The 25,797-nt window shown below is 40.6% G+C and overlaps 1 protein-coding gene across 1 annotated transcript in view; it reads right to left on the bottom strand.

Moving 5' to 3' along the window:
* Positions 1-23,620, bottom strand: part of ZNF804A (zinc finger protein 804A) — a gene marked incomplete at its 3' end in the record, with an annotated part of 146,126 nt that extends 122,506 nt beyond the window's left edge. The window contains exon 1 of the mRNA XM_080347139.1: positions 23,181-23,620. Coding sequence (XP_080203265.1) covers positions 23,181-23,291 — 111 coding nt within the window. The 5' untranslated portion in view covers positions 23,292-23,620. The remainder of the gene's footprint in view (positions 1-23,180) is intronic.
* Between the last annotated feature and the right edge of the window lie 2,177 nt (positions 23,621-25,797).

Genomic DNA, 25,797 nt, shown 5'->3' with positions numbered 1-25,797 from the left:
CTCTGTTGCTTTTCCATGAGGCCAAAAGGACACAAGGACTGAGCAGCCATTCACAAGAAGAATCTCTGACTCCTTTGCCATGAACTTGCTGCCTAAACCCCCAGCATCAGGTTGCAGAGCACATACCCAGAGCTTCTGATCAGGTCCTGGCAATTCGCATTCTCTCCCATGAATTCCTGGTATTTAAAAGATACTAGAAATTTGTAAGGGGGAACCAGGGGGAGATCCTGTGCCTTTCATATATCTGTATGTCCTAATCAAAACTTGTGTTCAAGAAGATCAGAGTCCAGTCAATTGGTAGAAAATATAAATATTCAGAATTATCTCAAAGTATTAAAAAAAAAATCTCTCCTAAAATCCTTGCATCTTCGAAATGAAATAGAGGACAGCAGGAGAGAAGAGGGCAGCATGGAAGAGTATTTATTATACATTTTTTCCAAAGTAAGAGCCTAACAATATACAAAGCAACAGACTTAATTAGTTCTCCTCTAATTATCTCCTCTACTGCTGCCCCCTCCCCTCTTTTTTTTTTCAAACTGACTATCCAACAGATGTATTCAGGATACAGAGTACGGTTACTTTATTTCAATTAAAAGACTTTTCTAGCTGAATCGCAAGAAACTGCGACACAAAAGTACAAAAAAATACCTGACACTTTTTGGCAAAGAAAACTAGATCAGCTCAAGGTTTCTCCAATGTCAAGCAAGACGGATGCTGCAGCACCCTCCTGCCTTGCCTGGGAGGCATCTGATCCATGCTCCCGCCTGCCTGGCCAGGGCTGATGGCTAATTCAGGGCTTTGGCTCCCCGCTCCCGCACCCAGCTGTGCTGAGCTGCTCTTGTCCTTCTGCTCGTTTTGAGCACGAGCCAGCCAATCTTGCTCGGATGCACCTGGCAGAAGCCAGTCCAGTCACAAGCTTTTTCCATCAGAATCTAAAACTAGAAATGGAAAAGAGGAAAAACAAAAAAGAAAAACCACCACACCAAAAAAACCAACATATCCAGGTTTTCAGAACACCTATATCAGGTGGGAGAAAATAGGGTGAGGAGACACAGTTCCACCAGAATGTTTTGAAATATACAGCACTACTCATGGCTTTGCACTGGGAATGTGCATTTACACTCCACACAACACTTACTGAAGCCAAAAGGAATTAAGAATTGTTTGGTGGTGGGTTTTGTTGTTGTTGTTGTTTGTTTGTTTGTTTTTTTAAGAATGAGCAGGTCCTGCAATTACAGCTCAGGTGACACTCTCAAAACTCAGCATTTCTGCCCCCTCTCCTTTACCTACATTATTGGTTCGTAAATGACTGTCTCTAGCTATGCCACTATTAAATCTCAAGATCAAAATTTGCATCTTATTCTTTGACCTTACACATCTGTTTAAAAATTAACTTGATCACACTTCTTTACAAACTGAGCAAACTCCATTATTTTTTTTCCTTGACTTTAACTATACAGATAATATTATTGAGCCAACAGACAACACTAAATGCTGGAGGTAAAATAAGGAAGGTATGTTGGTAAGGATTTTAAAAACATCACTATGTTGCCATATATTTTACTCAAATTTTATTAAGCAATTTCTAGGTGGGCAAAACGCCAGCTGAACAGAAGGACCCAGCGCAGGCAGGTAGCAGCCACCCCATTTAGGACTATTATGTCGAGTTGTTAAGGGGAACTGTCAATTCAGGTTACACATCAATAACAACAGCAAAATGCATCACTACCAACCTAGTTACCTTGTAATTTAAAATACATACAAGTGAAAATACAAGTGACCTGCCTGTATCTCATTCTATAGGAAAATGGTATCAGTCCAACTCTGTGCAAAATACTTCTATAGCCAAACAATGCCTGGCCACTCACTGTTCCTCTTTGAAAAAGTCAGGAGTATACAGAGATATTAGTCTTCCTCAATTTTAAAAACATAAATCCGTAAGTATAATATAATGCACAAAACCATGAATATTCTAACGATCGTTGTAGCCTTTTACACATATCTCAGCATTTACTCCAGCAATAGTGAGCAATAACGTCCCAAAAGTTCACATAGTACACATTTAATCATCTATTGCAAACATTTGCACATGTTTTACATAATCAGGGAAAAAAGCCTCATACAAACAGTCAACACTATGAGAAAGGAGCTGCAACACTAAACTCAACAGGCATTTTGCCACCAACTTCAATGAGAAACCTTTGCTGTTCTGGTTACCACAGTGAGGAGACTCAGAAACAGCATAGATCACAGAGGTAACAGTCACTCCTCTGGCCACATGAGGATCTCTGCAGAGAAGTCTTGGCTGTGTCCCACCATGGAGGAGTGCCAGGTAACCAGGCACAAGGCAGAGCAAACAAACCTTTCAGACACCCCAAGCTGCCCAACAGAGTCCCCATCCCCGAGAGAAGGAGCAGAACTCTCTCCAATTTTTTCTTTTTGAATCTTCACAGTGAATCAGGTTTCAACCCCATGCTCATTCAGATGTCTGAATCTAAGTGAGGTGATTAGAGAAGGCTGAACAGGAGCGCTCAGTTATTTTGACACAGAGATGTTGGAACAACAGCTGAAGAAATGCAAGGGGGCAGCTCTGCTGCATTGGTGCCAAGCGACTCCTCCGGGTGTGAAGCACAACACCTGATTTGACTTAATTACTGAACTTTTACAACAAATTCTGTCCAGTGTCAGATGAAAAAGCATTCAACATTTTAACCACCTTCAAATAACTTCTCCAAATATTGTGCCTTGTTTTTCTGGCCCAGTTCATACAATCCTAAATTGAAAGAGATGAGGAATTAAACATACGCAGTGCAAGAATGACAAGTTTTACTTTGTGATTCCAGCTCCAAAAAGTGAAATAGGAAGGATAAACTACTTAAAGATGCAATCATTGAGAAAAAAAATGGAGAAGGCAAAGGGAGATAGCAAAGGTATAGTTCCTCGTACTGATGCTATTACCCCTAATGAAGCCAGCAAGACACAGCCTGTGGGCAACACGGATAGGCAGACATGGCACTGATTCTACCCTCAAACACTCAGAAAGAGTTTTAACTTTTCTTAGGTCTCGGGCGTTTACTTAAAATTTCCACTGATTTTAATGATGAGCAGACCAACTAATTTCAAAGGACATGTGAGTATCCTGCTCAAGAAAAAGAAAAACCAACAGCAAATATAAATTAACTTAAATGTTATGTGTTTTCATAAACACAGCATCAATCTCTCCCATACTTTCATCTCTCACCTGAAAAAACAAACCTGCTTCTAGTAAACGTTGTTTGGCAGCACATCTACATGAGCAGATGTGTCTGCATTAGTACTTGACTCCCCAAAGCATGTGCCTCTGGACATCCCAACTGGTTTCATTTACTGTGTTTTGATGTACACCACAGAGAAGTCCAGGAGCACACAGGTCAAACTGGAAGATGTCCTCCAGGACTCCTTACCGCACTCCACCTGCTGACAGCCTTGCAGCCCAGTGAAGCGGATCAGAGCCGGCAGGAGGAAAAAGCCCTCAAGTCCATCCATTGCACACACTGGGGTTTTGATGCTCTTGCTCTACAGACCTGCTTCCCTTGTGCCTCCTTACTTGGTAAAACAGACACTGCCAGCCACGTGGGGAAGAAATTTTGTGTGCATCTGTGCAAGAGGGAGTGTTTGCACACCAGCACATAATACAAAAATTTGAAATATTTTATTTCTGTCTTGCTTTATCACCTCATATACTGCAAAGGAAACAGTATAATTATTATATTATCTAATTGCACTTTGATATTATAGAGTAAAATGCTAATTCTGGAAGTAGCTCAGTCTACATTATATGTAGACATATGGCCATGTCTACATTATAAAGAAATTGCACCAGAGGATGGATCTCTGGATTGATGCAGTTAGTATAAATAAACATGTACCACAAGTAGATCTGGGACTTGACCTCAAACTAGATTTACTCAAACTCCCTTGGCCCGATACATGTGTTTCAAAGCCATTGAAAGGACAGTCATGGGCTTGGATACTTACTGATGGCTTAACATGTATTTTGGTAAATTCAGGGAGACGAGTTTCATTTTTCTCCACAAGGAATCTAGTTCAGCTGTCCCAGCACCACTGCGCAAATCACACCAACTTGTGGTAATGAGTTATAACGCAGGCACTGGCAAAAATAAAAATAAACTTAAGCCACCTACAGCTCAAATGGGCAACCCCAGCTTCTTACAAGGTCTTACGCGCCAGCTGCCCTGATTGCTGCCCTTAACCGTAAGCAATGTACGGCAATTCAAATTAGCTTAGTCTAGGAGGAAAGAAAGCTAAGCTGAATTGATTTACTCATCATTTTCTCAAGCTAAAAGCCTGCTCAGATAACACAGGGTAGCATTTCCAAACCAAGGTAATAAGATCATTCCTACATCCCCACAATTGACTAAAACAGTCTCCAATCATTGCTACAGGAGGCACGAGCAGCTCTCTGCTGATTCCCACTCACCAGCCTGCACTAGGGATGGCCATGTGGAGACAGAAATTCCAGCTGCATTCAGGCTATTCAACAGGTCAGATATGCATAAACTATCCAAAGGCATGTATATGCAAAACACAAACATGAGAATAAATATGTGATTCAGTCACCACCAAAAGCAAAACACGCAAGATATCTCATTTACAGTGTATTGTATTAGTGGAACAGCAAGACATGACCCTATTTTAAAAGCTGTCACTTACTGACAGCTTGTAATATGTTGTTACAAACACTGAAAATGAGTGAGATGGACACTTCCCTGAAGGAAGAATGAGATGAGAACCAGTGGTATGTCTTAGTCTCAACACATGAGACTAAGCAAGTCTGATGATAAATAAATGTTTCAGAGACTAAACCAAACAGTTTGACAGAAGAGTGTGTGTATGAATTTACCATGGGATTAATTTCATTTACCTCTGAAAAGCAAGCAATATTACAGTAAACAGAAAAATCTACCATGTACATTAGAAAACTAAGTATAACAATGAAAACCAACACTTAATTTTAGCAAGCAAAACATACAGTAGGTATCTTTCAAAAAAAATCCTTTTTGTTCATGTGAAGAGAGTCAGGAGTGCTATGTTAAAGTGCTAGAAAGGCTCACGATCCCTGTCTGCCTAGCAATTTGAACATATTAAAATATAATTCTAACATGCTTAACATGGTGTAATGAAGCTAGTTGTCTTCTGATATCCGATGCCTTTGAACAATTAACATATTTCACTTACAGGCTGTATTTCCAGCTACTAAGTGGATCCAAGAATAAAATAATCACGATAAGTTTTTTCTATCAGTTGAGCGATTGTAAAATTAAAAGATAGTAACTTCATTGCAGAAGAACCTCTCAGCTTTCTCCTGAAAGATGCTGGCCTTTGAATATTTCATAAAGTTGCTTTTTCAGGCTTTGAGTGGCACTAAATAATTTTAAAGATGTTACCTCCCCACTGAGTGTCTCGCTAAGTGGCTTTTTTTGAACAAGACGGCTGCTTTCCAGCCATTTAGATTTTCTACACACCCCAAACATCAGCTTGATGAAGGTGCCTGACTCCTCACAGCCAGTGAGCAAATGCTCACGTATGCACTGGAACCATTCAATTACCTGGCATATGTTTATTAGAGTATTTGATTATTGTTGTCATCTGGAGAGACTGTTCTTCTGAGACACAAGTTAGAGAAAAGATAAGGGAAACTGTTCAAGAAAGCTTCAATCAAGGTTTGACAGGAGGAGTCAGGAGTTTCACAATCTTGTTTTAAACATTCATCTGTGCCTTTCAGAAAACATAAAGCTTAAGCAATATTAAATGTTCAATATACAACTTTTTTTAGTATCTTCTTGACTTTTTGACTTTAGGTAGCTCACAAGTACAATAGAAGCAGCAATTCCCGACATAGCCAGAGCAAAGTGACACGCTGCCACAGATCCTTGAGACCTGCTCAAGAAATGGCCAGAGTGTCACAGACTTCTCTGGAAAGTCCATCTTTCTATCAGCACCAATGATGTCCTCTTCCAGCTACCAGCAGCTGAACCCACCTCAGCATTTTAGCAATGCTATTGAAGCAATCCACGCACTTTGTTACCAGCCAAATCCTCCTCCGCTTCATCACCCCACCCCCTATTTCTCCAAAATCACTTTTTCGTTACTTTTTTACGTCTTTTTGTCGTGAACAACAGCTCAGGTCTTTATCTTGCAGACCTGAAAGTGAATTCACATCAGATGAAGTGCTCACCACCATAATGAAGGACAGATGAAAATTACAAACTTCAGTTTTGCCATTGTCTCCTTGTCCAAGAAAAATCTAAAAATATCATTGCAAGGAAATTTTAGGAGAGATCTCTTTATTTTCATGTAATCACACCTTGCTTACTCAAATCTGCCTACATACAGTCTTCAGTGCACTGTTCATATCATAAAAGGAAAAGTGACCCTCAAAATACATTATATATATGTATATATGCTTATGTGTGAGCACACACACTCTCATCCTGGTGTCCCAGTTGGGTTTTTGCAAAACAAATAATAGTAATAAAAGTGTGTTCCGTTAGAAATACAGAATTCTGAGTTCTGTCTAGTCAGGCTTTTTGAGGATTTTTCTCATTTTTAACCGCTCAGAAGAGCAAATGGGGAGTATTACAAGCAGCTAAATACAGTAGCATAAATCAGTTCTACCATTCTCTCATTTGCAATATCTAAATACAAAAATTGCTGTGTTTTTCCAATGAGCTAAATGCCAGCTGCAATGATATCATTAAATCTGTACCAGATCTAACATATTAACAAGCAAACCATTTTAAGCTGTATTACAGACCTTAATCTTACAACATATTCAAAAATGCTTCTTTACGTCAAACAAAAAAAAAGGTCAAAACAAAATCTCAGAGCTTGAATTCTCATTTTCTGATTGACCAAATGCCGTTAATCTAGCTCTACAATGGCATCTGTTTTTGAGACAACTTGCAGTGATTTGGGATATGAAATGGAGCAAAGCTCAAAAAATACAAAAAAGAAAGCAAGCAGCATTAGGGAGGTATAAGCACAAAGGAAAAATACACAAAAAAGAGGATGTGAGAAACAAAAGCAAAGCAGGAGCATAGGACAGACAGATATTAAAAAGGACAGAGGCTATAACAGAGAATTGCATTTAGCAAATCATCTCTTTAATTACAAGTAACATAGTTGTAGGCAGGCCACGTCCCTCTAAATGCTGGATATAAATTATATGGAACAGAGGATTAGGGAAAAGGAAGAAAGAAATATAAAATACTCAAGTTTACTGTATTTTTTTTAAATGAGTGCTGGATGATGTTGAAGAAAGTAATCACACTAAATCTGTTTATTTTCTTCAAGTATTTCTCAAATCCAGAGCTCTGTCATGAAAATGATTGCTCACTAGACAGCCCTGATATCCCAGGATTTTATTTCATTTTTTTTAAGTGTTCAAGCTTGCATATTAACTTATCATATTTGAAAGTTTTATGATGTTTTCCTTCCTTCCTTTCATTACCAAGCTCCGTAGTGTAACCGGAGGGGAGAGGAGGCAGCCGTGCTCCCCGGCTGGAGGGTCAGTCCCGCTGCCCAGCACAGAGAAGGAGGGGACGAAAGAAAACAGCGTGGTTGCCCCACAGCAAAACAACATAAAATCTCAGCAGGACTTCTCTGTGGTGACGAAGGGTGAAAGAGAACAGACAGATGTAAGAGCTAATCCTGTTACGAAAAAGTTGACAATAACAGAATTTCTGCAGCCTGGCAATGTACAGCATCACTGGGAAATAGATATTGCAAATGCAGTATCCTGCTTCAGATTAAATAAATGCACATCTTGACGGCTTTCATGTTCTGCTACAAGTAAAAATTAACTTAGGAGCATTAGTGACTAGCACCTGTCTGCTGTGAAGATCAACTTTATTCAATTTCTGCCTGTCATTTTAAAAATTCAGTCTATGAAGAAACAGCGGTAGATGGCAAGTGACAAGAATGCCAATCTAGTCAGGATGGTAAAACTGAGAAAATTAAATTATACAAGTGTATAAGAATCAACCGTCAAATCTAAGTTTAACACAACATAGGTATTTCCAAATATTTGCAGTGAAAGGAGCAAATTTGATGTTTTCTTCAAAAAAACCTCCCAGTGGATTTGGATCATCCCACTAACCAGAAAAAGCAGGTAAGGACAGTCAGCTACAGTGCACTGGGAGGTCAAAGAGCCGCGACAGAAAATGGACATAGACACCTAGGTGAGGTTTGCACAGAGCAGGACAACAGCAAACTGCTAACCAGGCAAGACAGATTTTCCACAGAGGGGAAAAAAAACCACAACAAAGCAAACAATAAGAAAACTCCAAAACAACAAGAAAACCAAACGAAAACCCCACAACAAACAAAGAACCCCCACAACACAAACATAAACAGACACAAACCCCACAAGGCAAAGACTAAAAACCAAAGAGGTCAGAAATAAAACTTATGTCCCTGTGTAGAAACGCTTCTTGTTCATTTCTAAAGAATAAATATATATGCACACATACACAAGTTTAAGCAATTAATAGTGCAGAAAGAAATACATCTCATCAGCTTCTGGCAAGGATCACATTATTTTTACAAAACACAAACAAGTCTATCTTACAAGTGTTATAATCAGGGATTTATGGAAGCCCCTTCCTGAGAAGCTGAAAATTATTTCAGATATATCGAGGGCAATGGAGAAGTCATAGTGCAACTAAAGACTCCAGAAAGCTAAAAACTCTACCCATAACCAAATACTGCATTTCCTGCAAGGAATTTAAAGAGTGGAGGAGGGAACTGGGGAAGTGATAAAAATAGGATGAAGTGAGTGGTCCCAATGATGCTAGTGAGACTATGTATAGAATAAGCATATGTCACTATAAATAAAGACCACACAATCCACCCCAAAGTATCTATACATCAAGGAACCACTCATAACATCCATGGAATTCTTTTAATTTCATTTTTATATGGACTACTGGGAATCATTTGCATAGATTCACGCTGAAACGTTGGAGCGAGTTCAAAGAAAAAAGTCACAGCATAATCAAGACTACAGGAATTGATGTATGAAAAAAGAAGAAAATAGCCAAGCGTGCCAAGCTTGGAAAAAGATGCAAGTAATGAGGATTCTTACAGCTTACAAATATCTGACGGATAACCATCCGTATAACCATCCATCTAATCATCAAGGAGGGACAGCAATTAGTGAGGACAAAATGAGCTTAACTTCAAATAACAGACAGGAAACACAGTTGCAAAATAATATTAGTATCAGGAAATGCTTCCTGAGAGAAAAGTGCAACAACAGTTATTTTAAAGCACAAAGCATCCTATATAGCTGTGCGCATTAGATCACCTTACATGGAGTGCAGCGGCAATCTGTACCTCCGTAAGTCTAACCATGATCCTGCTAAATGGCTGCGGACACAGGGGTCAACCAAAGAGCCTTTTATTGTTCTTTTTTTTGATGTGAATGATGATGCTTCCCATTCAGAACCAAACTGCACAACAGATTTATATGGAAATATAACTATATCGAGTGCTTATGGCTATTCGTTTAAATGCAAATTTTGGAGTGATTACAGCTAATAAATATGCTATTTCTAAATCCTCGAAGCAATATTACAATTCTGGCAGGCCATATGGTTTCAGTGTATTTATACTGCAAGGAGCTCCCTGGAGCCTCTGTGCCTGTCAGCTGTGACTGAGGAGCTGTGCTGGGGGACACTGCAGGTTTGGAGGGGGGACCTGTGATGGGACTCATGGTGGACCCTGTGCCCATCATGTTCAGTCGTGACACCACTGTGCACCGCCCACCCCCACCCAAGCTTCACCACTGTCAAATTTAAAGAAGTGTTTCCTCAATTTAAGTCTTCTTTCCCAACCCCAATACCCAAATCAGTAATCAAAAGTTGGCATTAATTGGTGATGAATTAAATTAAGCGAAGTTCCCCGTGTTGAGACTGTTTTGCCAGCAACAGGAGCAGATGCTGTTCCTGAGGTCAGTATTTAATTTACTAAAATCCCATTCACTTGCTAATAGTATTGAGCTCAACCAAGACTGTCTGTGTCATCGAGAAAGTCACAGTTGCTCTAAGAGTCCAACATAAGCAAACAAGAAATGTTACCAAATAATAAACAACGTCACTGACTTCTTGCAACATTGGTCCTATTCTTTAGAGAGATGACAGGAGAACCTCTGAAGAAGTGGGGCACTACATTTTTCTTCTTTATAGGTCAGTGACATATATTCTTTACTTCTTTTCACTCTGTTCCCATGGAGTTATGTCATGAGGCAGCAGAAGTACAGTCACATTAACCCTATTGTAATCCTGCCATTGGGTTGAAAATGTGGCCTATTAGGAATTAATCTTAGAAGTGAAGGTAATAATAACGCTCTCCACTTCACTGATAGCACTGCTTATCCTGCATTTATAGCTCATACAAGGACCCTTGACAGGGGAGAGGGAACCAGGGGAATATGTTAGCTACTGCGAAAATAAGATAGAAGCTAAGTACTTTGTAACCTGTAATTCACCAAAAGCCTTTTCTTAATTTTTTCTGCCGTTAAACACATACTTCAAGAGACAAAAGGTCCATTTTTTTTCCTCTTGGTGCAAACATGTGAGACTCCTTAATGGAGGTAATTGCATTTATGAATGCCTGCTGAAAAGAGAAGAAACAGTAAGGTTTTCACATTTGCAGGGAAACAATCAAAGGAACAATTTTTTGTGCACCTCGCTGATGAAGAGATAAGGAAATAATAGATGAGTCACTTGACATTATGATTCAAAATTCTTAAAATAGAAGAGATGAAAACACCGATTTCTGTATGGGTCATATTCATGTAAAGGACGCTTTCTAAGAATCCAATTTGAACCTTCAAGTTTAGTCCTGCTTCCAATTACCTAACTCTCAGAATAAATCATGGTCTCTGAACTGTAATTATACAGATTTGTTACTGTAATTCAATTTGGCAGGTGTAAAATACAAGTGTAATTTCCTCTACCTCCCTGTAGTCTTCAAAGAGACACTGAACTTGAGCCATTTGATAATTTATTCCATACTGTAGCTTTCACATTTACTATGCATCAAACTCCTGACAGATTTTTGTAGAAGGCAATTAAAGATGGCTCTGGTTACTCTACTAACCGATTTGAAAATAAATCCAATATTCATCTCTGGACTATGACATGGTCAGCGCTAGACGCTACCTGGCCTGCAACATCCAGAGCACTTCAAAAAACCCTCAAAATTTCTGCTGCCTGTGATGGGGACCGGGGAGAACACACATACAGTCTTCAGGTGCACAGATTTGCTCTGTAGATACTTGTCCAACATTGGTCTTCTGCTCAGTCCCACTCAATTAATTGGAAACTGTCTCTATCAAATAGCCCCCTTGTATGGAAAACAGAGATTCAGCCATTCATTAAGAGCTTTGGCAACTGCCTTCCCTCAGAATCATAACTAAACCATGAACTACGAGAAATTAGCATGATGCCACTCCACTATGCTAAACAATAGGTCTGAATATATAGAATATCTATTTAAAATATAATATATAAAGATATTTTAAATAATAATATATATTATATAAAATATAATGTATGTAAAACATACAAACTAAGTCAATAAATGTATTAAAAGCAACCAAAATCAACTCAGAAGCACCTAATTTGCTGGAAATACTTGAACTGTGGAAGTGTACACTGTCTATCCCACACTGCAAGAGGTCTGTGGGTTGAAGAAGAGAAGCTCTATGGCTTGTTCCTTATTTTTCCACTTTTTGCAACAATCTGCATCTCCAGGAATGCAGGTGTGCAGCATGCAGTGCCTTTAGAAAATGCGCAGTTTGAGTTTTTCTTGCCTCTGCATAAAGCTGTACTAGTGGCAACAAATCAATTCCTTTATCAGTAGTGCTCTTGAGTACCTTCTAAAGCCTTTCCAAAATTAAGATTATATACTCCAGCAATTTTTAATATGAAAAAGTGCAATCAATAAAATACTGCTGATAATGCATATGATTTGTGGAGAGTGAGAGCTAAATATGAATTGGTTTTGGACAAGTTCCGAGTCCATCATCTTTCTTAATTGCAAATTGGGTCACTATGAATTGCATGACTCAGCTCCGGAATCCCTAAAAAGAAATGGTAAGTAGATTCCACAGTTGCATTTGATGTATTTGTTACTCAGCACTGAAACAAGCACTGTATTTCAGACCCCTGACAGACTGGGAGATACCCAGAGGCGTCAGTGCAAACACCACTCCTGCCAGAGATCCATCACCTGGGCCAGGGTGAGCCACCAGCACCTCGTGGTCCAAAAAGCCATGAGCAGGACATGACAGTGATGTGCCTCACTCCCTGGGGAACCTCGTTACAGAGGATGAAGTTAAAAGCCACTCTCCTATAGATTGATCACAGAATCGTAACATGACCGAGGTTGGAGGGTTGTTCAGTCCTACACCTTGCTTAAAGCACAGCCAAGTAGATAATGCTCTCGGTCAAGTTTTGAGCATTTCCAAGGATGGAGATCCCACAGTCTCTTTGACAATCTCTCACAGAGCTTGACCACCCTCCAGTTTTCTATTTTTCCTTGTACCTGAGCAGATTTCCCGTGTCCCAGCTTATGCCCATTGTCTCTACTGAGCATCTCTGAGAGGAGTCAAAGCCAAAATTCTCTAAGTCTCTCCACTTTCTTAGTGCAAGAACCTGAACACACAAGGCAGACACTGCCACAGCAAACATGCTGACAGCAACAGCCAAACCTTTGTCCCCAAGCTACAGTTATTCTCCTTCTCCAGTTTCATCTTACCATTTATCACTGTAGCTGTTTGCTTTCATTTTGTAACTTTTCTCCGGATAAAAGAATACATACCTAGCTGCAGTTTTCTTTCAAATACAAGGGCACTGGAAAACTCCACTTTTCTTCATTCCTTCTCAGTGATTTCTAAAGCAGCTCCACCTTGGGCACTCTCTCACCACTGGCAGCTGCCAGCACAATGCTATGGCCACCAGGTTTCAGTAGTATTTCTAATTACATTGCCTTGACACTTCGTACCCACAAGCACTCAAAGGTGTTTCATAAAGAAACTCTCAAGTATTTTTTACATCCTGTTAGTATCCAGCTCTTCTCTCTGTGCAACAGGTAATTTGTATATTACAAGTCCATGAAACTTTGGCAGTGGCCCTTTGAAACTGTTTTAATCTCTTTCTAAATCCTTAATTCTACCTGCCAGTTCATGTACCTTCGCTATTTGCCAAGCAAGTGTCAACTGGATTTTCTGGCTCCTTTGCACAGCAGAGGGACAAGCAAATATTACCTTGATTTTTCTCTCTGAGAGAACATTTTACTCAAAAGTATATAAAAAATATGATTATAAAAGAATCAATGCAAAGAACCAGCAAATCCCAAATCTATTCAGCAGTATATTCCACTGCCGATCTGGGAGTATTCTAAAGCATCAACTAACTATATTTTAAGAAGAAGGTATCATAAATAAGCAGCTTAAAATGTGTTTTGCTTTTAATAAAGTCTATAAAAATCCCGGTTGTATTTGTGTGAACAGTTGTTTACTGCTTACGGAAAACAGCATAATGTTCTTTATGTAATTACATCAATTTTCCAGAGTCTCACTTTTAAGCAAACCTAAACTTTGTATCACTTTTTTTTTTTACAACAAATAATATTTTGTAAAAATACAATACTTTAAAAAAAAAACCTGCTGAAGACTATAGTCTAATGTGCTATGCTGCAAGTACATAAGAAGCCCAACAGCTCCGGTATAAAGTTATTTATACCACTTTGTCATTTTTAAAAAATTTAGAAACCAAACCAGGTGATTGCAAAGTCAGTACTTAACATCCAGATAAACATCATCCTGTGCTGTTAAAAACAGCAGCAAAGATCAGTTTTGCATTAGTGAAAGGAGTAAGTCATTCTTGTTATCTCCTGTCAGTTTCTGTTTCCTCAGTGTTAATATTTGGGGGTATAAAGGCAAGTTATCCAAACATACCAAAAAAATGCTAAGACCAAAAAAAAAAAGACTTGACCAATATATAATAATAATTTAAAAAAATACCCATGTGTGGCTCAGGTTGCAAATTGGAAACAGCCCAAAACAGATGTGCTAAAGCGGGGACAGGTAGGCTCAGGCTTCGAGACTGGCAAGGCTTTAGGTGAACATCTCTGTCCCCACTACCCTCTCTCATGATAAAGCCAACTGTGTCCAGTGGAGCAAGACCAAACATCTTAGACAATTAAATATCTTTAAGCAAACTTCTCTAAATAATTATATGTTTAAACAATTACTGGTTTTTAAAAAATTCATAAACAGAATAAAGAAAGGCATTTTGTTTTACAGATTTAGGCTCGGCCAGACCCCTGCAAACATCATAACTCTATACCGACTCAAGAGCATCCCCAGGTTTCAAATCGAGACATTTTCTCCAGGTCCATTTGATAAAGCAGTAGCTGATACTCTGTTCTCTAATGGGTATTGTGGTCTCCTGTTAAAAACACTTTCAGCAGAAATTAAATACTTGGAAATTACAGCTATTTAAACAGGCACACTAAAAGAATAATTACATTCTGCCATGTAAACCAACTTGTAAATCTATTTATTAAAAAAAATCTAGAAACTTTATGGATACCTACACAGTGACTTTTTTTTTTTTTTTAATAGATTACAGTCTTGTAAGTCTCCGATACATTAATTTGTATTTGCTGTGGAAGTACATTATCAATAAGCTGGAAAGGAAGCAGTTTTCCTAGTCTAGAGAACTTATTTCTATAAGGTAAAGAGGCAAATTCTACCAGACATTTTACACCACAAAGTTTTAAAGAAAACAGCCTGACCAAGACTTGACCAATATATAATATGGTTGTATGCTAGCTGTGAGAAATCTAGTTGCTTGGATCTTTGAGTTGAGCTGGGACATATAGGAAGTAGCCTCTGCTATTTGGGGAAAGATTTCCCTCTAAAAATGCCATTTTCACACAAAAAGAATTCATTTTGAAGTAATGCAAATCGGCACAGTCAGACAAAAAAACCTGACAAGTCCTAAATCATTTGTATGAACCAAGAATATTACTGGCATACTGAAAAATAGCTTTCAGTTCCTCAAACTAATTCTACACTTTTTCCAAGATGTTTCAAGATTTTTAAATCAAAACCCTGTTCTTTATCGTACACAGCAAGGAGAACAATGCCAGGCAGGAGATCTGGAGATTACTCTCCAGGCCTGATGTGAGGATTTGCTCTTAGAGCAGTGGGGGAAGCAATCACATCTCCTTGCTTATAACGCTACCTGTGTAACCACTTAAAATTCCTTATGGAAAATATTTGGAAATTTACTAACTGAACTAATTTAAAAGAAAAAAAAAAAAAGGTTCCACAGAAATTCTTGTTTGCACACAACTCAGATATTCAGAACAAACACCCTGTGCCAAGGGAAAAACGAAACCTCTGCCCAATCTGTACCCCTGCCATGGTTAGTTCTCCTTCAGAGGAAGGCAATCATAAACATATTTTAACAAAATAAATTAATTACACTGAGTTCAAAACTCCGGTTTCCTGATGCCTTCAGGCAGTTTCTTGTCTCTATTGAAAAACAAGGTTAAACATGACAAATATGGTGGCTCCTTGTGAGTAAATGTTGTTTTGTTTGCTTTGGGTTTTTTTAAAAACAACATTAAGTCACAGCTCATCACATAACAGTCTCTCAAGAACACTGGAGGAAAAGCATTGGTTCTCGCTCCGAAAATGCGTGGAAAAATAAAAGAGTCTGACTAGTATTTGTCTACAAGGGACTGGCCAGATACGGCTAAATTAGAAAGGCTCACTCCCTCTTCCGTGTTTACATTTGAATCACAAGTGAGCAAACAAAAAAGTCAACTCACTTTTCACCACCACCAGGCAGTGTTAAAGAATCTATGTCATAAATAAGGCCATTATCTTTATTAACTGTATTAAGATATTAAATAGTAGAAAATGTTCTAGATTTTGTGAGATTGTCTTAGTCCATCCCTACATCTCAAGACGCATCTAAATCAGTAGGATTTCTTTTTGCAGATTAATTTTTCCTGTTGGCATGGCTAAGTGCTATTCAGAAAAAGAAATATTTTATTTGTCACCAGTTAGTGGCATCCAAGATCTAGTCAAAAGTCCTACTTGAAAACTCACTGTGCTAAACTGAAAGGCTACTTTTGATGGCAGCATCATCTAGATCTGCTCCTCACAGTTAATTAGTTTGTTCAATGGTGAATTCCTACTGATCAGAAGGTCAGAAAACCCAGATGTTCCCACAGCCCACAGGAAAGATGAGACTTTTAGAATTGCAACCTGCATCTTGAGAAAGTTCAATAAAACTAATGAATCAAAAAATACAAGTAGTTTTGAACATACGAAAGCCAACTTGCTGTTTTCCAGTTAGCATATTTGAGAAACGTGTTAAAATTAATGTTATGTATCCCTGAGCTAGAGATTGCTATGGATATTTGCATCAGAAAATATTCAAAGCAAAGGCTCTCTCTCCTCAGACTTCCTCTTTAAGGCCTTGATCTGAAAAAAACCTAAACAAGTGTACTAATTTAACCATGGTAATAGTCCAATTACATTCAACAGAATACTGATGTTTTGAAGCTTACCATGCATTTAATAAGCTTTCACAGTACAAAAGTCTGCCTCAAAAGCAGCTATGAATCAGAAGCTGTCCCAGTTTAAATCTGCTGCACATCATACTCCAGCTCCTACTTTTTCTGGACCTTACGATGCACTCATACAGGCCTGATGGACATAAGAGTGCCATGTCTCACTGCACGAGACCTGGAACACCTCAGAGTTGCTCTGGAAATACACTTAAATGATGATAAACCTCCTGCTTGCTCAACTCACCAAAACGACCCTGTTGATGATGCTCTGCATCAGTACTTCACCCATAGCCTTACAACCAGAGTCACTTGCATTCACACAAATTGAAATCTAAAAGTTGAATACAGATACAATTTTACTATTACTTCCATTTTACTGAATTATTTTGTTGTCTTCCAAGTGGTTAGTTTTCAATCATTATTTCAATGAGTTAGGGCTGTTCATCTTCTCCCATAGAAAAGATGCAAACCTTTTAAAGTTCAAAACTCAGATCACAAGCATGCTGAACTACCAAAGACATCAGCAGATCCATGGGACGCAAGCAACTGATGAAAGTAATGGGTGATTTCCCTTCTCTCCCTTAACCAACTTTTACTATTTGGCTTGATTTTTTGCAAGTCACAGTGCCATCTTGCTTCTAGTTAAACACTCCTGCTGTTCTAAATCCCCCAGTGATGCAAAGCCTGGCTTTGAATGCAGCCCCCGTACTTCCAAGTCTCTTAAGTTACTCAGATACTTGGTGTTTGTAGCATAGGGACTATATGTAACTCTAGCCTCACAAACTCTGGAACACTAAAGATGGAAAACAAAACATTGCAATGGTTTTATTAAATTCTGCATGTATAAGATACAATTTTAAAATTACCCTCAGCTACTGACAATACACAATACAGCCAATAGAATGTCAGGACTTGTTTTTACTAGTATTTAAAATAAAGCTACAGTAAGTATTGTTTATTTTACATATGTATTAGAAGACTTGAAATCAGCCGCCATTTCCACTTGATCATGCAGAAGTACAACAACAGGAAAGCTGTTTTACAGGTAGTTTACTGCTTTCTTACTGTAGTATGGTATGGACATTTGTAATAGAAATTCTCATATAAATATATTTTTCATGTCCACCACAACATATTTATCTGCAAATACAAAAATATCCTACAAAATGTAAAAGAAATAAAGACAACAGAAAGCCTGAAAAGCAGATGACATTTTCAGAGGACACTAGTGTATAAACATCTGAACACGAAGTTTTTATAAAAGCAGAACTAAGCCATAGGAGATTTTAAAAGAAGTTATAAGTGTTTATATATTTGTATAAACACACACAGAGGTAAATAAATAAAGGTTCAAAGCAGTTTTGTCCTATAAACATAAGAGGCAAGATAACTGTTGGCACAAATAATTAGATCAATAAAAGATGGTCTAAATGGACATCCAACAGCTTTTCAGAAAGACCTGCACCTCTACTGTATTTTAAAGCTCAATTTGTACTCCCTGGACTCATGGCCAAGCTGACTGGGAGGCATAAAGCTGCCTTGCATGGTAGCCACCTGAGGTTCATGTGATCTTCCTCTCCATAGAGCTTCCCTCATGGAGTTCAGTTTGATTCCAGTTTGAAATAACCTGCAAATGCCTCCTTGGAGCAAGGGACCACTACTTCAGTTCTACTCCTGAAGTCGTCTGTGTACATATAAATATATATATACAGAGTTGCAAGAGGCTACTGTTATACACAATAATAGATGTCTGCCTTTAGTACATTTCAAAGTAGGGCCCTTTAACCAATTACTTACCAGGAAACTTTTGATCCTACTCACGTTTCCATCAATATCAACAAGACTGTCTTAAAACTGAGATTACAATGGTAATTTATATCAACTGAACATCTAAGCTTTTCACTGACCTCCTTGGGCAAGTAACAGGACCTTACTCACTCTGATTGCCTACAAAGAAAATGTATTTGTCCAACTGAAAGAAATTAATGAGCCCAAAGTGGCAAATTCTCCATCACTGTGAATCTTGATGAAACAGTCATTTACATGAGTGGAATAGCTAAGGGTGAAAAAGCAAATATCCAGTCATCACCCATGTACCAGTTGCTCAGAAGACCAAGTAAAAAGTCAGTTCTCGTGCTGATAAACCAGAAATCACACACCTAACTAAGATAATAGTTTAAAACGGTTTGGTTTATATTCTGAAAGAAACTTTGAGGATTCACCAAATGACCTGTGGTTGTGACTCCAAACAGCTGATTTGTCCCTCCAGAGAGCTATTCTTTCACACAAGTTTCAACATTTTGTGAGATTATGAGCTGCAAGAGAGCAGCCACAGCAAGGAAGATGAATTATAAAGAAAGACTAGTACAATTTGACATCAGTAACTTAAGTCATTAAAAAAAAAAAAACCACCACAGTAAGTGCATGAAAACTTCAGGAGATCCATGGCCAAAGGAAGAATTTGTAGCAAACAAAGTTCTATAAACTGCTACTGCTAAAAAAAACCAGCCTTAGGAAAAACTTCAAAATCACCAAGTGTGAATGGCCAAGCAATCAGGCCTATATTCATTGGTTAAAATACCAAGGCATAAGGAATATTACATTAAAAAAAAGCCGAAAAGGCATCAGAAATCTGCAACATCTTTGTGTATTAGTGATCAACATGGTAAGTTTTGAGTTTCTTGTTCAAAAACCATCTCCCACACAAAGATCAGACAGCAGTCAGTTCACTCAGACAGTATTCCACCAAAATAGCCATGCACCCCTTCCCAAGAGTTGCCATGGAGTACTTCAGAAGTAGATCAGCTATCATTATAAGATTATACCTATTTGAAGAATATTTCAGACAGCAGAAACTGCAGTGGAAGAGGATAAAGCCTTATGAAATGGCCCAGGTAGCAGCAATTTCTTTTACGGAAACTGCTGCATTTTCTGAAGGAATGTGAAGAGTTTGTATGCTGAGCCCCTTTCCCATCAATTCATAATTCAGATTTATTTTCCTGAGAAGGAGCAGAAGATGACAACTGGGTGAGCGGGCCCTACCCACACTCAATAGGTATGTGGTGGGCCTGAGGGAGCACACGGACACAAAGCTGAGCCATCAGCCAGCCAGAACTGTATGTAGGTACGTGTTCTGTCATTCTTCCCCACCATTTTACTGAAGATTCTTTCACAAACTTTTTTTCTTATTTTATTTAACTTTTAAAAAGTGGGGTTTTTTACAGTAGTGTCTTTTCTCAGTTTGCCTAAATCCACCCTTTGGTTTATTCACTCTCATGCCTTTCACACCTCTCCAAGCTCAGGTCATCTCTATAGGTTTTCCCTTCTCATCCCTCGTCCACTTCTACCTCTCAAGTAACCCCGGCTCAAAGCCCTGCACTCGGTAGGCACTACAGGTAGGCACGACTTCTGGAAAGGCCATGCCTGGGAACCAAGTAACAGAAACACCTCTATTCCATCTTTTTTACCAAAAAGTAACTCTCTGATCCTCTCTGCTAAGAAAGACATTTTTGGAAGAAAAAAGCTTTGTGCTTCACGTTCTCTACTAGGTGAGCTGGGGTTTGTAGCTCTTTCTTCCTGTTACCTGCTAGGAGCTTTGAACCAAAACTTTGTTAAGCTTTAAATGACTTTAATTCTGTGTGAAAGAGGATATGAGCAGAAAATGAACATGTAAGGATCATCTGCAAGGAAAAACAGTCAGGGAAAAGTGTTTTGCAGTGACCTCTCTTGGAGACTAGGTCAAAAAAAGATGAGTTGCAGGTGAATACCAGGTCACTCTGGAGTGGGAAAGCAGACAAAAGCTCTTAGGACCTTCCTCCCCCGAAACCTCATGAGCTCCATGTTTGAAGACACACCACACGAAATCATCTTGAAACAAAATAATTTCATCATTTGACTAGGACCCGCACTTTCCTACTTGCTGTGAAATTCTGCTGTAGCATGTATCTTTCTCTCTAGATTGAATGCGGTGGCAGAACTCTTGAAGAGAAACAAAGCTTAACAAATATCATAAGTTTTGCACAGGAATAATTCTACACTGTAGAAGCAGCGGCTGTTTTCAGTTTCTCCTTAGTTTACAAGGAAGCAGTGATTTTCAAAAGCTCGGAGCACAGGTGAAGACAGACTGAATGCTCTAGAGCAAAATGGGAAAACACCGCATCAGAGCAGCTCCAGGTATTTCTGGTTTTTAGATTTACAAATTGCTGTTTCTTCTAGTCTTGTTCTAGGATGAAAGACACCAAGAGCATATTAAAAGGCTACGTTCTTATCAGAACTTCTACAGACATATTTTACTTTGTATTAATAAAGACTCATCTTTTAAAGTTTGAAAGTCTATTTACAGTGAAAGTGTCTGATCCTCTGAAATAATGTAACATTGGATTTTCACACAGAAGCTGGCTGAAATGTCCTTCAGCACCTCAGAACTCTTAGTCTGAACTATCCAATCACCCTACATTACAACCCAATGGTATCTTTATCTCCTTTAAATTAAAAATCCCTCAAACATAAATAAAAGTCTTGATGTCTGCATACACACTGTTAATTTCATAGTAAAGGACTTCATTTTGCTGTCCACAAAGCCATCCTCAAGAACTCTCCCTTTTTAACACAGTGAAAACTTCAACAGTAACACCGCTCATTGTAACCAAAGCTTTTAAATGCAAGGTTTCCCATGGCAAATCCACAACCAATACTACATTTTTTCCCCTCATATCTATTCTACCTCACTGAAGAGCAGGGCTGAATTAAATTTCTTTCCAGAGTAACAGTGTTTCAAAGCCTACGCATTATGCTTATTGGAATTTTAAGTTAACACCAGTCTTCCCCAACATGTTTTGGCCACTAATGTTTTTACCAGTAGATAAATTAATCAGGAATGTTGAGAACACAAAGCTGGCTTTTTTTGCCATTGGAAAATAAAAGCAAGAATAAAATACTGTTGAAGTAGAATCAATTAATTGCAAGATAATACAGAGTCCAAAAGTTACATCAGAATATTCTCAGTCCTGCCAAATACATCTCTACTGAAATTGCTCAGTAAAAAGAAGGCGATGTATCATGCAATTATTTAAAGCATACCAAACATTTCTACAGTAGGTCTTGGTTTTGCAACTGTAAAAGTGAAATATCACATGCACATTGCCATCTCATGGATACTACAAATACTTGTTTAAAATTCCAAGAATGTAACCTCTAACAGAAAAATATGCAGAATCCACAGCAAATAAAATTGTGGTGAGATTTACAACATGAAAGCAGGAACTTTACATCTGAAACAGTCCAAAAATCTGCCTCAGATTCTCTCGTAGTAGTTACTATTTTTATGACTTGGCTGAGACTGCCTTTAATCTCTTTATTTAGGAAGAAACTGTAAGCTTGCCAACTCTAGCAAATGTTAAGTACTTTAGTAAATTCCCCATCAATATAGGTCGTGCATTCGAGGGAACAAGAATGTAGCAAGTTCTGCTCAGTCTCCTCCAAAAGGGATTTTGTAATAAGAGTGACGGGAGAAAGTGATAAACAACGTGGCTAAGCCCCTCTTTCAGCTCCATCCTTCTCTCCAGACATCTGTCCCTACTTTGTTGTGCTGTGATTGAGATGCTACGTGATGCAGCTCACCCAGCCTGCTGTATCCTACATCCCTTTTATCTGAGCAGGCAGGAGAGCACATGTATTGCCAATACTATTCGATCATAACTCTTCCATTAACTTCAGTGATAGTAGCAAAGTGAGTCCAGACAAGTCAGCAAAAACCACAGGAAACCAAACAGATACAAAGATATCAAAGTATGGCACACATATACAGAAACAGTTCTAACAGCCTATGCAGACTTTCCAGAGTCTCTAGCCTGATCGCCTAAACCCATCAATTCTATTCACAGAGTTTTGCTTTCAAAAAACTTGGCAACCAAAGAACAAAAATGTGTATTGTTTCTGAAGCTATTTTCGAACAAATGATTCTACCCAAACAGCTTAGACCTCAAGTAAGCAAATTTCGGGTCATTTCTTCACTTTATCAAGCAGCACCTTCAACTGTCCCCAGCACCGGGGGTGATGGGAGGTGCCGGGTGATCCAGCCGGAGCCCTCCCCACCCACCCGCCGCCCCAGCGGAGCAGTGGCCGCCTCTCCCCGGGCTGAGGGCGGTGGAGCCCCAGCCCTGCGGCTCCCCGCCGATAAGGGTCTCCGCGCTTTTCCGACACAGCCTCTCTGCGACCAGCCGCCGGCATCAGCAGCACAGAAAGGACACGCAAGCACCGACCCTGCCGCTGCACAGACTGCCCCAAGGAACACGGGGAGAGCCCCCCGGCAAGGAGGGGAGCCCGCTGGGCGGGAGCTGAGGGCACCGCATCCCCGCGGCGGTAAAGGCACCATCGACCGTGCAGAAAACCGGCCAGCACCCCGGTTGCCTGCATCGCTGGCAACGCACACGCAGCGCTTTCCAGCTACCCGGGGACGCTGCTGTAAAGAGGAGGGAAGGAGGGACGGGGGGAAGGCAAAGAGAAGAAGCCATTACCAGAGTTTTGTTCCCGTTCTTGCTGAGGGGGCCTCGGAAAACTCCCTTGATGTTGCGAAAGTGCCCGTTGCTGAGGTGCGCGGAGCTGATGACAATGTAGTAGCACTCCATGGGGCCGGGGATGGGGCCAGGGCCGCCTCCCCGCCACCGCCGGGGCGCTCAGGCCGGCCTGGGCTCGGCGGGGAGGGCCGGGGCTGGCGGGGCCCCGCGACATGTGCGGCACCGCCGGCCGGCTGCGGAAGGGGGGGCTGCAGCCCCTCAGGCTCGGCGCGGCGCTGGCTGCCGGGGGAGGAGCGGCGGCACGGCCGCGGCGGAGCCGTCTGAGCTGCCGCCTCTGGCAGGCATAGTGTTATTATAGCGAGCAGCCTTGCCGGTCGGCTGCACTGAGCCAATGGCAGGGAGCCACTAGGCTGATACCGAGAGCTGTCAGAGGAGGACATCTGTCACACGCCGCCTTCACCGCCACCCACAGCCCCCACGCCCCGCTGCCCCCGCCGCGGACGGGCCGACACCCCCGCCAGGGAGGCGCCGGGACGGGTGGGGCAGCGGCAGGTAAAGGGAGAAAGGATGAAGGGGGGGCAGACCCATCACCCCAACCGCAGCGAGCACCAGAGCAGGTGGGGTGTGTCCCCTAGAGGGGCTCCCCTTTTCTTTTTTTTCGGAGGGGACAATACTGCGGGCGCACGAGTGCGGCTCCCCCAGGATTTGGGGGGGGAAGGGAGAGACGCCTGGGGGTGCGCTGCCCCCAGCCCAAAGCTTCTGCCCTTCCTCCCTCCCGTCCTCCGAGCAGCCTCGGAGCCTCGCCACCACACCCTTTCCTTTTTTGTTATATGTATATTTAATGCATAACTCAGCAGACACCTTAAACCCTTCCAGGGCGGAGCAGTCCCCCTGGCCCCCGTTCCCTCGGCCGCGCTCGTTAGTGGGATCGCCAACCGCCACCCCCCACCCGCCGCTTCCAGCTCTTCTGGCCCGTAACGGCATGATTGGGTGCAATCGGTCATTTCTCAACCCCGCTTAGGGCAGGCTCCATCCCGCCCTTCGCTGGGCTGCTGCAGCCGCCGCAGCTCAGCCCCGGCGCATCCTGCCCGCCAAGCTTGAGAAAAATCAGGAGCGTACTGGCAAAACTTCTGGGTCACGGCGTGTTTTCGGTGAGGATGGGAGGAGCAGCGGGGAAACGCTGCGGCTCCATCCCTCCCAGGGTGCCCGCATCCCTCCCGGGGTGCCCGCCGCCGCTTACCGACCCTCCGGCGGTCACTCCCGGCCCGAGGGAGCCGGCTCGGCCCCACCTGCCCGGCAGGGAAAAGAAGCAGCACCGTGGTTTGTTGCAGGCTTTGACGCTACCCTCTGCGATCCTCACCCTCAGCCTTAATGTACAGATAATGTACTCGCTCTGTTACATAAAACCCCTCAGCAAACTATGGATTAAAAACCATTAGGTACATCAGCATGAGGTAACTATAGACACCATACTCTTTCCCCATGATATGTGTTTCTTTTTGGAGCACACAAATCAGAACTCACTTCCAGAAACAGAATTTGTCACAGTATAAGATGCATTTAACAAAGATGCTCACGTCCTCTTTTCCCCCCCGCTAAGAGATCTAGGATCTGCAACTTTATCACATAAGACTTAAAACACTCTTAGCTGGCTCATCTTCCAACCTGCTTTACCTTTATTCTGGATTGCAAAAATTTATGGGGTGAAATTCTAGTGCCAAAAGAGGGAGCACCTTAGAAAATAAGCCCAGAACCATGATGTAGCATCTGAAAATGTCTCTTAGTCAGCATTTACTGCTTACTGCTTTACCATCCTGTATTTTGTCCTCCAAAATAAAAAAACTGCTTCCAGGAAATTTGTGGGACAAACACTTTCCTGGCAGAAATTCCTGTCTTTGCAGTTTGTATCGATGGTGAAGGAAGCCCCAATTTACGAGAGGTGCCTTCCTCTGATAAGCATTTTCTAACATTACTTCCCTTCGTACACAGTGAACAGTAAATTTTGACAGCTGTCACTCATCCTTCAGCATTTTCAGTACTTAGGAAGGAATCATAGAAATGGCAAAAGAGGAAAGTTTTGACAGCTGAGACACAGGTGAGAGATCAGAATTTGCTGCTTCTTGTTACAGCCAAAAAAAGAGGGTGAAAATGTGCACGCACATAATACCACCTTTTCTGCTTATGAATATGTACTTGTACATCCAAAAATAACCAGCAAGTTTATTACACTGTAAAAATGAAGTTAATTCCATAAGTATTTCATAAATATTTCATAGATTTTAACAATAAAATACATTTAAGGCCCAGTTCCAATTTCAGATGGGATCATGGGTGCAATTCTATTCCAAAAATGTAAGTTTAGGTAGGATAGAGTAATGAAAATATAAAGATTAACAAAAATACAGAAAAAAAATGCAGTTCCTTTTTGGGAATAAATACATTCTGACTTGGACTAGTACAACAACTTTTTCCACCCTCTAAATGTCAGGACTCTTCTGCCTGGCAGCACAACTCCTCACAGGCAGCCTACTCCACACATCCACCATTTCAAAGAATAAGAATATTTTTCTCTGAAATATTTGCACTGACCATTTCATTACACATAACTGGCCCAATT

Source organism: Nesoenas mayeri (genome assembly GCF_963082525.1).
Source record: "Nesoenas mayeri genome assembly, chromosome: 6".
Lineage (NCBI taxonomy): Eukaryota > Metazoa > Chordata > Aves > Columbiformes > Columbidae > Nesoenas > Nesoenas mayeri.
The sequence above is the reverse complement of the archived record's forward strand: the minus strand, read 5'-3'. Positions and strand labels throughout refer to the sequence as shown.